The sequence below is a fragment of the Desmodus rotundus genome, chromosome 2 (genome assembly GCF_022682495.2).
Source record: "Desmodus rotundus isolate HL8 chromosome 2, HLdesRot8A.1, whole genome shotgun sequence".
NCBI lineage: Eukaryota > Metazoa > Chordata > Mammalia > Chiroptera > Phyllostomidae > Desmodus > Desmodus rotundus.
Window position 1 is genome coordinate 44,359,297 of NC_071388.1, and position 15,317 is coordinate 44,374,613.

Here is a 15,317-nt window from a genome sequence, read left to right on the forward strand (position 1 = left end):
TTGCTTCTTGCATGCCCCCACCCCAGGGACATGGCCAGCAACCCTGGAATGTGCCCTGACTGGGAATTGAACCAGTGACACTTCAGTCTGTGGGATGACGCCCAGCCCACTGAGCCACACCAGTCAGGGCTGGACTTCAGATGTTTCTAATGTGAGCAGTCCATGGGTCACACTTGGACAAACACTAGTTTAGAGGAGAAAGCATGCATGCTGGGGTATGAGACAGAACTGAGTTACTATTGTATTACTTGTTGAGCAAATTAATTATCATGTCTGAGCCTTTGTTTTCTCACCTATAAGATGCTAACTACTTCATAGCAGAGTTTTCAGATGTCATTGAGAATATATGGACATATATATGTGTATATATATGTGCATAGTGTTTAGCAACGGTTTATTTAATAGGATTTTTGGCCTCCTTTCCCCTTGGTTCAACACCAGGAAAGTGGCAACAGAGAGTTTCAATTCTTCCCAGTCCTGGAATATCAGTGGAACCTCCCTGGCAGTGGGCAACTGTGGAAAGGTTACAGAATAGGCTAGAGGAGCGTGCATGTCTTCAGTGCTCTGTGGCGGATCAGACAATCTGGATTTCTCAAGGAATGGCACGAAAAGAAACCACCAGAAGGTCAGAGGTCAGCCATCTGCTGTCATTTTTATTTGCGGTAAAACTACAGTCAGGACAGACTATACACAGTGCATTACAGAACAAGTCCACGGCACTCTGTGCGGGCAGACGGGCAGGCTGGAGCAGGCAACCATTACGGAACAGCATATCTATGGATGGGGGAGGCAGTGGAGGTGGACAAGCAAGGAGGAAAGGACCCTGGCACTATGCTAACTAGTTATCGCCTCAGTCTCGGCTGGTAGAACCTACATTTATGGGCCACAGTTGAGGTGTGTTACAACCTGTAGCGTCAACTTCTGTCCAGGGTCACCCCCAAACACTGAGGTTTAGCTAAGTTCCCTAAAAGGAAGCAGTGCTTTTCCATTAGTGGGATTGAATTCCCTCTGAACACACTGGCAGTTACAAAGGGTAAAATAGATTTGATACAGAGAAGGGAAAATGCTTACATTTCAGGAGTTGAGTGTGTGTGTGTCTGTATATGTGTGTGTGCAAGTGTGTGTATAGGAGGAAGGATTATCAAAGAGGTTCCTTGTAGTGTTTTTTTTCATGCTGGCCCCCCCAAAACAGTTGATTTCTGAGCATGATCAGTCCTCAAGAGGGAAGATCGATTCTCAGCAGAAGGGCTGGCAGTAGCCCTCCTGGGGCAGCAGGGAGGGAAGACCCATGAGAACGAGGACCCTGCCATCTCTCTTGATGGTCTTAGCATTTACCCCTGGTGAAGGCAAGATCACTGAAGTGAGAAGGTCTTTAGAGCCTCCTTGTTTGGTAGATCAAGAAAGAGATCTCAGAAGGCTAAAGGACATGTCCAAGGTCACGTGGCTGAGCCAGGCTGTAGCCTACTCCCCATGTTGCTCTTGTTTCCCAGGCAGGGTTTCTTCATTCCTCATACCATAGTGGGATGTGGAATGGCTCCCTTCCTCAGCAGCTTCTAGGGAACATTTATCAGACTTTTCCAAGATAATGGGGTCTTACTTGTTTTCTGCAGAGAGAGAAAAGCATCCGTAAGAACCCCCTTCGCTGGTGGCTTCTTGGAATTATGCTTACTTGCTAGCAATAACAACTTCTCTGTGATATCTACCGAGCATTGAGGACAATGGTACAGAGAGGCACAAAAGGTTCTTCTTCCCATTCTATGGAAGAGGGTAGCTGTGCTGTTAGCTGGGTCAGCAACTTGCTGTAGGATCCTCTTCTCTTCCGTTCAGTCTCCTGCCTCTTGCTATCTAGGGAAGGAATAAATAAATAAAGTGCTGCATGTTTTGAAATCTGCCCACTTGCCAGGTGACCTAGTCACTAGACACAAGGCTTCTATCGAGATTGTAAGCTGCCTCGGCCAGTTCCCACAGATCAAAAAGGGCAATATGTGGAGTGTCAGGCACTGTCCAAGTGTAGACCTGGCTTGCACCTTACCCAGGGGCCTGGGAGAATGGCTTTGGAAAGGAATTCTGTACATGGAGACATGGGAACCAATGCTGAATGACCACCATTCGTTACTCAACTACCATCATCAGAGCTCAGACATTAGGCTATGCTGGATACCCACTCTGCGTGCAAGATTGGACCCGACATCTAGAGAAAGGCCTTTCCAACAAGAGTGGACTGTGATTCCAGAACTCCCTGCTCAGTGGACTTTTCATGTTAATTGAAATAGTTCTATCAGAATTGTGAGTCTGGTTGGGTTATGCTTACTTATTCTGTTTTGGTTGATTTTACAGAAACTAAACCCTCTTAACTTCTATGGCCTCTGTCTCTTCTTGGTTTCTGATTCTGTTGTTTTTATGTGGAAACTAATATCCTTATGACCTGGATGTTCAACTATGTCATTTTGGGTTAAACTTCCCAACAAAAGGGAAGTTTATGCCTGAGATGTGACTCAGAGGTAAAGAAGAAAGAAGAATAGTATTGAACAGAGGGGTTTGAGTTAGATATTAAGGATAATTTGTTGAAGGGAGAAGTGGCCAGACACTTGAATGCATCCTGAAATTGGGCTCTGAACAAGGTGCTCTGATCTTTCTTGGATTTTAAGCACAGACTTGCCTAGAGATAACAGACTGGGCAGATGTCCCCTTAAGATCCCTCTGATGTTTTGATTTCATGTGTGAATACTCTAAAAATAGAATCATTGGGTGGGGGGGAAGAAACATCATGAGAATAACAGAAGAAAAAGTGAAAGAAGCAGGCACCGGGGGTGGGTGGAAGTTGAGGAGAGCAGGATGCGGTGGGGAAAGATGGAGAAGTAAGAGGACTGCATGGAACCATGTGCAGTTAGGGGACAGTGCCTGGTAAATAGACATTGTTGAACAACAAAATACTTACTAATGAGTAGATAAATAATTGCATTGATCATCTTCTCCAGCCCCATTTTACATGTAGGAAAACTGAGATATAGTATGACTTGCCCGAGTGTCTGTTGCTAATTGGTGTTAGGATGGGAAGCAGAGCTGGCCCCATGGGAGCCATGCAGGGCTGAACAGAGGGTGAGCACTTTCTGACCTGATGCTGTGTGGGCAGGATGTGCCCTTGGGTCGTGGTCTGTGAAGCTCAGGAAGGAGAGTGAGAACAGGCACAGACTCAGGCCCTGATCTTCTCTGGCACTGGCTTCAGCTGCCCAGGCCTGGAGTAACTGAGGCAGCAGAGAAGAGCCTTACTGCAAAGGGCCTCATGGGGCCTCCCATCTCCCCAAAGGTTGGAGGGAAACCAAATCCTGACTTGGTTCTTCCCTTCTCCTCCTGAGAGCATGGCCTTCCCTCGTTTCCTCTGTCTCTTCACTACTTTTGAGTTTCCTCAGTACAGACCCCAAAAGTTTCTTTCTGCCTTCAACAAAACGGAGTCTGGGAAAGGCAGGATTGAGTTCCTGAAGTTGACTTGCCTTTATTTTTCCTTTGGAAGGAAGATGGGAATTCCCATCTATTTCATCTCTCTCTGCCCTAGACCCTGTTCACAAATATCTCAGAAGGCACATTTGAGCTGGAATCCTCCGAGACATCAAGGAGGCTTCTGTCCTTGGGTCCCATTTTACTTCTCATTGCTCCTCTGGGGTGATCCAAAGAGCTGAGACGAGGGGCAGTGCCACCATAAAGGGGGCTCAACATGTGCAAGTGAATTTGGTCTTTTGAAGACTTATTTTCTCTCATCAGGAAGCTGTGCCAGGTTTAATCACTGGGATATAGAAGGGAACACTGTGCTTCCCTGACTCCCTGCTACAAATGACTAAGGCACAGCAGTACAAGTAAGCCTCTCTGTTCTGAGGAGGTAGAAAAAAGAGAAATCTTATTGCCTAGACAAGGCAATGCGAGTGTGCTGAGCCCTGGTCGCCATCCATCTCCCTGGAAGGGCTGCCAGCAGCTCTTACATAAGCTCCTGTGAGCTCATGTGTTTTCACGCCCATCAGCAGATCCTGGGCTTCAGGGCCAAGGGTTAGGCTGGAGGAGGGAGCTCAGAAGAGATTGTGTTCTTCCAAAGAGGGGGCGCTTTGGGAAGAAAACAAGTTCCTACTCTCAGGATGGTGAAAACAATTTTCATTTCCATGTTAATTAACAAAGACGTTCATCCTCGTGGCAGCAATGTCAAGAAATGAGAGGCTGATGCATAGTCTTATGAATGCCATGCTGTGGGGGAAGGGAGGCTGGGGTGGGGTATTTAATGAATCAAGGTATGCAGATGTGCACTAGGAAACATGGTTAAGAAAGCTTTTCCTCCTTATGTGTGGGAAGCCAGATGGGTGCTCAGTTAGACCTGCCAGCCGCAGGCTGGGAATCAGGCCATGGTTGAGTATCAGGTCTTGATTTCCATTTGTTGCCACCAGCTAGGTTGTTCTTGAACAGGAGAGAGGTTGAATATTCTGGAAACTGTGGTCACTCATTTTACCTGTTTCCCTTTTGTTTGGCAGAATCACCAAGTCAGCAGAATTTGCAAGCAAACCAACCAACACCTTGCCCTCTATCTGTCTGGAACATCCGCAATCAGCTTGCCCTGACCACAGCAGCTAAGCACAGAGCAAGTGGAATGATACCCACTTCCCTAATACTTTGCCTATTGAAGATAAAATCTCACCCTGTGTAAGTGAGCCAGACGTTCTCTCGGGGGTTGACACACTTCCAGTTCTGTTATGCCCTAGTGGAGGGGAGGCTCTGTCTGTACATCTCAGCAGCTCACCCCTCCCCCAGTCTAGCTTCATATTCTTCACATATGGGGGCAACAGTGATAATGATTTTTTATATAATTAAAAGAACATGCAGATATGAGGTTTCCCTGTTTGACCTGCCCCAAATAATACTGTTTGCTGTCTTTCTGTAACTACTAATGCTTTAAACAATTTTTATTTCAAAAATAACACGCATTGTTCAGGTAAATTTCTAACTCCTTCAAGTGCTTTGCATTTTCTCTCTGGCATCATTAGTGCTTGTAGCGCTTCCCAACTTAGTGTCTTTTGAGAATTTAGTTAATGTGCTGTTTACCTTCCTCTTTCCAGATCAATCAGGAACATTTTGAATGTTTTGAATACAGCCAAACCCTTCCTTGGGTTCCTCTTTCTTTTATAAATGATTCAGTCAGTTGAGAAATGACTGAGCTCATATATACACAACACCCTGAAACCTTTCTCCGGCAACGTGGAGGGCACACGCAAACTTTAACACTTGAGAAAGGATCCCCCATAACGATGTACGTGTGATATTCTGGTGCGAGATGTATGTCGTGACATCTGTAATTCATGTCCAAATATGTTGGTGACAGAAAAGATAACACAAATGTGGCAAAATGATAACACATTACACTCGTGGCTCTACTTTTCCGCATGTTTAAACATTTTCATAATAAAAGAAATTATTCCCAGATGTTCTAATTCCAGGAAGTATATTTAACTGGGGAGTGGGAGATGGGAAGCTTTAGAAGGCTGACAGGGAGGGGATGGGAAGTGGAAATTGCTTAATCCTCTCAGGTTTATTATTATTACCTTAATGCTTGATAATAGCAGAGTATGATGACAGCAAACCCAAAATAACAATTCAGTGACTCCCTCTGTTATTAAAACCCTCCGTGCGTGTTTGGTTCTCTAAGCTAAAAGATCTCGTTCTTAGTCCTTTTACCTCAAGAATGTTGGGGAGAGAGGAAATATTCACCAGGAATTTTTTTCTTTTCTTGAATATCATGCCACTTTCTGGTAACCAATTGGTACCAGTTTTCTTAAAAAAAAAAAGGACAAAAAATAAATTCATTAATAACTTTGAAAATACTGTTGTCTCATCCTTCAGCAGAAAATATTACCTTTCTAGACTTTTCTTCTGGATTGACACTTAAATTTTGAGGCTTATAAATGCCTTTCCTTTTGTACTAAAGTAAAAAGAAATGACCATTTTATTATCCCTCATCTTGTAATTCTTAGTAAGATTTCATTTTAAAAATAATTTTTTTGTAAAGGAAAAAGTTCATTTTTTTGGCATTATGCTAGAAGCAGTCTTATTACCCCAAATTATGATCCATGAAACAGATTTTTAAAAGGGCACTTTGAATCTCCATTCCACCTTTAGATATCAGTTTCTAAATTGGATGTGTGACTACCTGACCTCATTTCACTGCTCCTGATCTTTAATATAGTCTGTGTATCTTTTAATATGACTTTTTATATTACATGAATACTCTGGTCTGGTAGAGTTCGTCAGCAGGTGTTTATTGCTGGATGTCCATTCTCTGAGTAATGTCTTAGGATATGGCCAAGCTGGTGCCTTGGAGAGAAGACCTAACCAAAGGGAGGTGGGTAAGCTGTGCGTGGGCCTTCTTTGCCCAGATCTGTTCCTCCTCAGCGTGCCTCTGTGCGCAAATGAATGGTATTTGCCACTTCTGCTCTGTGGAAGGAGGAGAGAGACTTCCAGTTTGAGAGGGAAGTAAGTCATGCACAGGGGATTGGCTTTGGGGTAGTAAACCCCTGTTGCCATACTGGCAGCTCAGAGGAATCAGTGATGGCACTACACGCATGAACGTGGACTTCGAAGGCAGGCACTGACAGGTCTAAGTCCTGGATCGGCTCCTGAGGTTTGCTCTGTTTCTCAGTTTCCTCGTTTGTCTAAAGGGGAACTACATAGCACCAACTTCATCAGGTTCTTGTGAAGTTTAGAAATGCTCATAAAAATTAATAGTCTTTGGACTGGACAATAAATGATAGTTGTTATTTAATAATAATTTCATCAATACCTGGGCATTTTCATTTTACCATTAACTCAACTTTAAGCTTAAAAAAAAGTTTTCTCAGTACTTTCTTCCATTTTTGGACCATAGCGTCCATCCTCATCTCCCTTGCCCAAATAAACCTGCTAAAAAAAATCCAGTTCTCTATCTCTTTTCATCTCATAAGTCTGTATCTTATTATGTGGATCTCTTACTGTGTTGTAATTCCACCTCTGTGCAGTTTTTTTTTCTTTGTCAATTCTGACTTGATCTCTAAGAAGTAGAATGCAAATATTTCTGTCTTTCTGCCCAAGTTGAATTTCATATTTTCTGAATCATGAAGCTGCCCTCCATGTGACCTAGAAAGCCCTTTGATGATCCATATTTAGCTGTATCCATCACTCAACAGATGTCTGGGTAAAGGCCCCCATGAGCTCCCTCTACATCCTGTGGTTTCAAGTTCCTGAGTTGTTAGTTAAAAAGCTTTCATCTCCACTCCCCCACCCCCTTCCCTTATCTATTCCAGGGTAGAAGAACAGATACCCACTATATTCACTGTAGCTATTACTTCATTGAATAAATATTTACTTATGACCTATTACACGTTAGATGCTGGGTTTGATGTTATCCTCTTTACTTCCAAATTGCATTTTCCTGATTTGACCTGTTTAGAGTAGTCCTCCAAGTTTTCTGATTACTTCTCTAGAATCTGCATTGAGCATCCAATTAAATGGTGTCTTCTATTTGCAGTGTTTCCTGACTCCTGGGAGACTTAAAGGCTTAATTGCAAACTCTGAAGTCTTGCTGTAGTGCACCTGCCACTGCATCCACCGATTTCAGGATAACATAGGTTTACCGCGGGCTCTACCTAAGGGAGTTTAGTTAGCAGGTGAGGCTGCAGGGCTCTGCTTACTGTCCTGCACCACGAATGTGAAGAATGAAGGGGTAGCAATGGTGGAATGCCCAGCAAATTAAGCAGCTAATTTACAAAAACCTTTGGTTTTGTGTTTTTTGTTTCCCACAGAGATGCCCATGAGGAAAATTCCTCTCTGTTTTTTGAGCTTTCTGGATCTTCCCATTAGATAGCATCTCTTGGCATCTGAAAGGCCGCCTGCCATTCTGTTCTCCTGTGGAACACAGATGGCCCAGCCCACGCCTATCACTAATGAGGATCACATGCAAAGCCTTCTTGCTGGAGGCTCCCTTCCCCAACCCTAGCCCTCCTTCCCCAAGCAGGCCAGTCACTGCTGACCATGGCATTTGAGTCTGAGAAGGTTGCTTGCTGCTCTCCCACTCACGGAGTTAAACAGAACATTTATTATGTAGGCCTTGGGAAGTGAGTCCCATTCAGCTAGCATCTGAAACATTGATTAAGGGATGGCTGCCAATTCGATTGCAAGAGTGAGGTACTGGGTTACAGCTGTCCATGGAGGTTGTTGAGTTTAAATGTGGACAAGCACTGGAAATTCTTAAGTAGGAACATGATTAGATGGATTGACAGGAGATCAATTGGTCAATGCCATCTAATTTTACCCAGGATGATAGTAGGGGGTGGGGATCACTATATAAGAATGTTAAAGGCACTAATATATAATAGAAAAGCATACATTGTGATGTGAGATAGATCCATGTCGAGTCCCAGCTCCATCACTCGCTCTCTGACCTTGGACAAGGTACTTCATGTTTCCGTACACTAATTCCTTAGCTGTGAAACAAGTACAATGGCTACATCATAGGCTACTCTAAGGATTAAATGGGATAGCACATGAAAAGACCTAGACAAGGTGCCTTGCACCCAGTAAACAGTAAGTGGGAATTCCCTTTGCCATCTCCCCTTCCTGTATTCTCTTTGTAGTGGGAAGTTGAACGATGCACTCCAATGTGGTGGACTGTCCAGTGAGCTACCAACGATGGCTCCACGTGAAATTCTGTACAGTCCTGTTTCTCTCTCTCTCTCTTTTTTTTTTAAAACCTGAAACTTGATCGATATTTGAGATGTGGGATAGTTTATTTTTTATTGTTGTTGCAAGTCAGATGCAGGTCGGGTATTTATGATTAGGAGAAGAATTCCAAACTACTAATGTGGACCCCGATAGAATGCAAAATTTCTTTTGTTCTTAATACATGAACTCATTCCTTTAATTCTTACAGCTACCAAGGAGAGATCACTACCACTGGCTCCCCTTGAGGGTACCGACGAGGCTGATCAGCCCTCCCATGTGTGCGTGTCGTTTAACTGGTCAGTACCCACTGATCCAGAAAGCTCTCTGGGAGTCATTTTTCACTCTTTCAGACAAGAGCACTGAGGTATGTTGTCCAAAGGGAAGTAATAAACCTATTGATTTAACATTAATGCCTACAAAAATACTTCAATAGCTTTTTGGACAAGGTAGATCAACCACTGCTTGTTTCCCACCCAACTGGGTCAAGGCTTTCCCTACAGGAGCTGGTGGCTATTCATTCCCCCACAAGGCAGCACTTTCCTTTTGGGTCAAGTCTAAGAGCAGTCATTAAATTGAATAAAAATAGACCTCTTTACAACTGTGCTCTTTAAACCTAGTTCTGTTCTCTGGAACCACACAGAGGAAGTCTGACCCCTGGCAGCTCTCATGTTTTCTCCTTAATTTTCCCCTAATCCCTTCCCCACTCAGGGGACAGAGTCTTTGGTTCTTGCTTGAAGACATGTAGAACAATGGGAAGATGGGAACAATAAAAGTAGGCAATCATCCCTGGCTGGTGTGGCTCAGTGGATTGAGTGCCAGCCTGTGAACTGAAAGGTCACAGGTTTGATTCCTGCTCAGGTCACGTGAGAGGCAACCTATTGATATATCTCTCACACATTGATGTTTTTCTCTTTCTCCCTCCCTTCCCCTCTCTCTAAAAAATAAATAACTAAAATCTTTTGAAAAAGTAGTTAATCACATAGAAGAAATAAGAAAGAGTGTCTTAGGAATGAGGACTCTTCATCCTAGAAAAGAGCTTTTTGGAATGTTATTGCAGAGGATGGCTACTTGCATGTTCCCATCTTTCCTGAAAACAAAAAGAAGTGGTGGGCTTAAGCCAGTGTTTTTAATCTGTAGATGTTGGCAGACAAATAAAGGCCTCTCTGGTTCTTTACTGTGTGTTCTTCCAGTTAAGCCTCTCTATGCAACTCCTAGAAGGAGATATAGTACTTGACCACAGGCCTCTTTTTTTCATGGAACATTTCATGGTTACTAGTATTTTGTGAAACACCTTTTAAATAAACATGGTTTCAGATATGCCACTTGAAATAACTTCCTGATAGATTATTGTTGGGTCCTGGAACTGGTAGCGAAGAAACACTCTGAAGTTTCCGTGCTTGGAGGGTTGGTAGACTCTTCCTCCCTCCCCTTCTCCCCTCCTTTCTTCCTTTAACATTAGCACGAGGCACCCACCTGCCTGCAAGTGCTGAGGAGTAGGCCTGTGACAGGGAATCTGGGAGTCTAGATCCTTCCCTTCTCATGATTCTATTTTTATGGATCCCAACTTGTGGTAGTGTTCCACAGAAGGTACTAGCTGGGACAGGAGGTAACTGAGAGTTTTGGCCAGCAGGAAAGGGGGATAGAGATGGGAAAAGTTGATGCAATTATTTTTGGCAGGAGCTGGAACCAAAGCAGCAGGAGAGAGTAAGTTTTAAGACTCTCTGGCAAAGAAACTTCCTAATCTGTCACTGAGTATGTGTAAAAAAGTGATTAGTGTGTCTCTATATTTATCATGATTACTCACAAATATGCAATTTACATAATATATACAGCACATTAAGTACTATGTTACCTTATATAATGTGCATATGTATAATGTATATGTATGTTATGTAATGCCAGTCTGGAGGCTCTTCCAGGTTCTGCCAAGTATTTCCTAATTTATTTGGCAATTTTAACATATCTTTTCCATCTGTGGAAAGAACTCTTTTGAGAGGAGCTGGTCTCTGACCTGAAATATAATCATCCTACTAAGTCTGTCTTAATTCTCAACTCAATGGAGGAAACCCACAAAGACCAAGCTGTAATGAGGCACAACTCCTAGCCCGTTAGTCCAGGGACAACACAATGTGTCGAAGATTTCCTATTTTATTCTTTTTATTGCCAGTGGGGTAGAAGCACAGGGGCAGGTGAGAACATGTCTGTGGCATGGCCAGAATCAGAAGAAGATGAGGAATAAGGACTGGACTCTCCCGTGACTACCTGTGTGATTTTGAGAAGTTACTAAACCTCCGTAAGCCTTGCTTTCCTCATTGTCAATATTGGGATGATAATAATACCTTCTCTGCCAAACTCAGAGGTTGCTGTGAGGTCCATTCTGATGAGTTACTCTCTAGTAAGAAACCACAGTCACAGCAGGTAAGGGATGAGTTGCAAGGTGAGAGTAAACAACACTAGGCTTACTGAAATTACCAAATTGGAAGTGCAATTCCACCCAAGTTTGTTATACTTTGGCTCTAAGGAAGACTTGGGACATGTCTCTTAAGCAACATTGTAAGTCCCATGCAGTAGAGTAGACTGGGCAGAGGGCCAGTCTCTGACTTGTGAATCTTTGAGAATCAGTTTCATCTGTTCATAGTGCCAAGTCTTAACAGCCCAGATGTTGGGGGATCAGGGCAGAAACACATGCAAAACTTCTGTAAGTGCCTTAGAGTAACCCTGAAGTTACTCTAAGTGACCCCGAACCTGAACCTCTGTCTGTTTCAGAATCAAGTGGCTTCCAAGATAGTACCTGTTGTCATTCTGGAGCTTGTTGGTCCCATCATCATGGATCCCATCACTCAGGAGATTCTTCGGGTGGCCCAGTTTCCTCCTGGCCGAGTGTTCTGCACTGTTAGGTTGAGCAGGATGGTCCTCGATGTCTGTCCTACACGGTCCTAGAAGACTGCTTCCTTCCGAGTTAGAATCAATTTGTACACACAATCTTAATTTTCCCTTCCTTGTGCAAAGCTCCTGACCAAGTGCAAGATTAGAAGAAGCTCAGCGGAGCAATGTCCAGTGGGCCCAGGTTTCCCCATGAGAAATCTCAGAGAGTGTGGTGGCCCGGGTGAGCAAAGGTGCTGAGGCAAATGTTTCTTCTACCGAAGAAGCTCCATAGACACTGGTCCTCAGGAAAGGAAGGAAATTCCAGCACCTGCTGAATGAAGCCCCCTGAACTCTGCCGAGACCCCTCTGGGTACTGGCTGGAAGTACCTTGCAGAAGGTACCTCAGTCCTTTTGTCACTCTCCAGTGAGGTTATCCCAGCAGCCAGGGTTGTTTCCATGCTGAGAGACTCTGATGACCACGATGAGGTGATAAGTGGAGAATTTGATGATCTGTCCAGGGCCTTCAATCCCAGACCAGCTTCTTACCAGTTCAGGCCAGAGAGAATCTCTGGGAAGCATCTCAGGGCCTTATTTTCTCACGTGGGCTTGTCCCATCCACACATGTGCTGCCCATTCACCCTCCCCTGGCAACCTAGATCCAAGTAGAGTTATTTCTCAGCGACCAGAAATGACCCTATTCCAAGGAGTGTGGGTTATTTTCTCTATTGAGTATCTTAGGTGGCACCTATTCCCAAACCGCATTAGCCAAGATACCATGGACAAGTCTCTTAACTTTCCTGAGACTCAGTTTCCTCATCTGACAAATGGGAGAGTAAGTCCTGCCCAGCATCTGTTTTGTGGTTGTTTTGAGGATCCGGAACAGAAACTCAGTCTCTCTGTGATACAAAGCTACTTTCACGTTCCTTAAATCTCGCAGCCACCCTGGGGCAATGTGTCTTGACATGGAAATGGTGGAATGAGGGAGTAAAAACCTTCTTTATCTTTCCCATTTTCTGTTCTTACACTACATATATATTTTTTCAATCGGGAAAAGTCCATTAGTAAATAAATATTTATATTTATAAATATATATACTACATATATGTACACACACATAAGACCCTCAGAAGGGGCTTCAGGTCATACTCTGGGAGTACTAGGTGCAAAGAGGTGGGGGGCAGGGAGGAACCTCCTGATGGTTTGTCTACTGGTCTCCGCAGCAAACGGCCCTTCCCTCCTGACTCCCTGCCTTCGGGAATACACTGCCACCAGGGCTTGGAACTCAAACAGGAAACACGCTTTGGCTTGAAAAAGAAAGAAGCTGGGGGTGGTTTTTTTTCTTCCCTTTTTTACACAATATTATGACACCAATTTGAAAAATAAATCCCAGTTTCTCTGCTTTCCCTCCCAGGTGTTCACAGAACTAAGAAAATAAATACCACATTTAAGGTGTCCTGTGCAGGCAGCTCTGGGGGCTCTTGGAGCCGTCTCTAAACAAACACAGCCACCAGGAGAAGGCTTCGGGAAATAACAAGTGCCCACTGACAGCGCAGAGAACCAAGACTGGAAACACAGCTTTCCACAGCCTTTCTGCCTCCTCAGCAGGTTCGGGGAGAAGCTGTTGCTCGAAGGACAACCAAGAAACCAACGTGCACTGGCTGGGCTCTGCCAAGGGTTATATTCTGAGTGTCGGAGGCCATTTGTCTCGTTACAGAGGGACCTTTGTGTAAGTTGTCTGGAATGGGAGCTCATTCCCTTGGCCACATCCGAGCTCACCACGGGCAGGAAACCTGCAGCCTGCTCCTTGCGAGTGTCCATGAGGAAACTTACAGGGCTGGTAGGAAGAAAGGGGGTTACTCCTTCAATCTCAGAAAGTCTCATTCAAGGCCTTCTGGGAACGGGGAGGTTGCTGCATGAGCCAACCATACCCTGGTGAGCCCTACATCCATTCAAAATGTTCTGTTGTCACCGGCTCTGTTGGGGTATGTCCATCGTTGAAACAGGGAGAATGTACGGCAGGGTGAAGGTTTCCTCCTAAAAGGTGGCTTCATTTCCACTGGTTAGAGAGGAGAGTGTGTGTATTTGTATGTTTGTGTGTGTGTTACAGTTTCTTGTTTTCTCTCTTGGTTTAACTGGCAATTGGCACACTGTTTAGTCTTTTGAACGGCTCTTCCTCCTCAGCGAAAAGAAGCTACTCTTCTGGGGAGGTCCCATCATCATGGGTGCTTGGTTCTTGTGAGTAATTTTAATCTAAAAGCAAAGAGGCAGAAATGAATTAGTGGCATGCAAAGCCCAGTAGCCTGTGGGAGAATGAGTCTCAGAGAGGAAGGCAGGCCAGCTTCGGGTTGGAAGGAGCCCTGTGCAAAAGGACGACTGTCCTTGAACAACTTCAGAATTGGCAACTGGACCCTGATTAGGCCTGGAGTTTGGCACTGCTGGAAGTGAGGGGCGGAAACACTGGGGACAGACAGGTGTGAGCTTCCCACGTGGCAATCAGCTCGCACCTGTCTTGTATCCTTGCTATTCATAGACTTTCAGAATGTCACAGCCGGAGAAGACCTCAGGGACCATCTCATTCAATCCATCTGCAGGACAGAGGCCTCAGGTCACACAGAGTGGGGCAGAACAGCCAGAGCCCAGTTTTTCAGATTCCCAGCCTCCACTGCTCCTAGCCATTCTTGCTTAGGCAGTGCTGAGATGTCAACCAGTAACTCAAAGTTGACTTCCTGTCTGACCTCTGACCCAAGCATCATCATCTGGAGAGTTGCAAGAGGTCTTTCCTCTTTTATTCACCTTCCAGGAAAGACCAGGCTTTCTTTTAAAAGCATGTGTGTTTCTCTTTTTCTTTTCTGCCTTCCTTTCTTTTTTTCTTTTTTGACTTTCAGGTTTTATAAGTATTTTCTCCTGTAAACTTTAAGTCAATTTGAAGTAAAAGACACTGGTGAGTTCTCATTTTTGCCTTTCTTCCCAACCTTATCCCCAGGGCATGGCTTCAAAATGCTTAATCCCTCCTTGCACGTGGCCTGGTGACATTGCCACATCAATAGCCTGCATTATTAGTCTATCAACAATGTTTATCAAGTATGACATGTGTTCATAGTGTAGAAAGATGATGTGGAAACAAGAGGCACTCAGGGTTCAGAGACCTGGGTTTGGGTCCCAGAACTCCCACAGCTTTGCTGTGAGCCTTTGGAAAATTCCCTTAACCTTCAAAACCAGGTCTAGCCAATGGTAATAGGAGGATATTTGTCCTGTTTTTCTCACGAATTCATTGTGAAGATCTAATGATAGGCTGTCAATGAAAGCCTATTGTAAAGTGTAAAATGTAAAGTAACAGTTAAATAATTGTTATCTAACATTGGAGGAGAATCTATGAGCCCATTCTTGTGGTTTTTTATCACATTACTGAAAACGACAGTGTGACCACAGAAAGCAACACAAGAACTATTGGGGAGACCCACCAACATGTTTACATTAATGTAGCATAAACCAAATGGTGTAAACAAGTTAGGTAAGGAAAGAGAAGAGTTTGAATGGAGTATTTGAGGAAGGATTGTGAGATCCGGAAGGAAAGGATGGAGATGGGGTGCTGACAAGAGAAGGGAAGGCACTGGGTAGAGGTCCCACATATGAACTGGCTGAGTGGGGAGCAAGGATGGGAAGTGAGGTTGGGGATACAGATGGGGCAGTTGGTATAGAGCTTTCAGGGGTTTAATATGATGTAA

General features: G+C 44.2%; 1 protein-coding gene across 8 annotated transcripts in view; it reads right to left on the bottom strand.

The window, feature by feature from the left end:
- Positions 1-652: 652 nt before the first annotated feature.
- Positions 653-15,317, bottom strand: part of DGKG (diacylglycerol kinase gamma) — a 191,523-nt gene continuing 176,858 nt past the window's right edge. For 7 of the 8 annotated variants that reach the window (XM_053918191.2, XM_053918190.2, XM_053918189.2 and 4 more), the window contains one exon: positions 9,340-13,842. In XM_053918191.2, the coding sequence (XP_053774166.1) occupies positions 13,744-13,842 (99 nt within the window). In that variant the 3' untranslated portion in view covers positions 9,340-13,743. Of the gene's footprint in view, positions 1,846-9,339; positions 13,843-15,317 lie in introns of those variants that run through there. The other variant, XR_008426130.1, reaches the window with a different exon arrangement.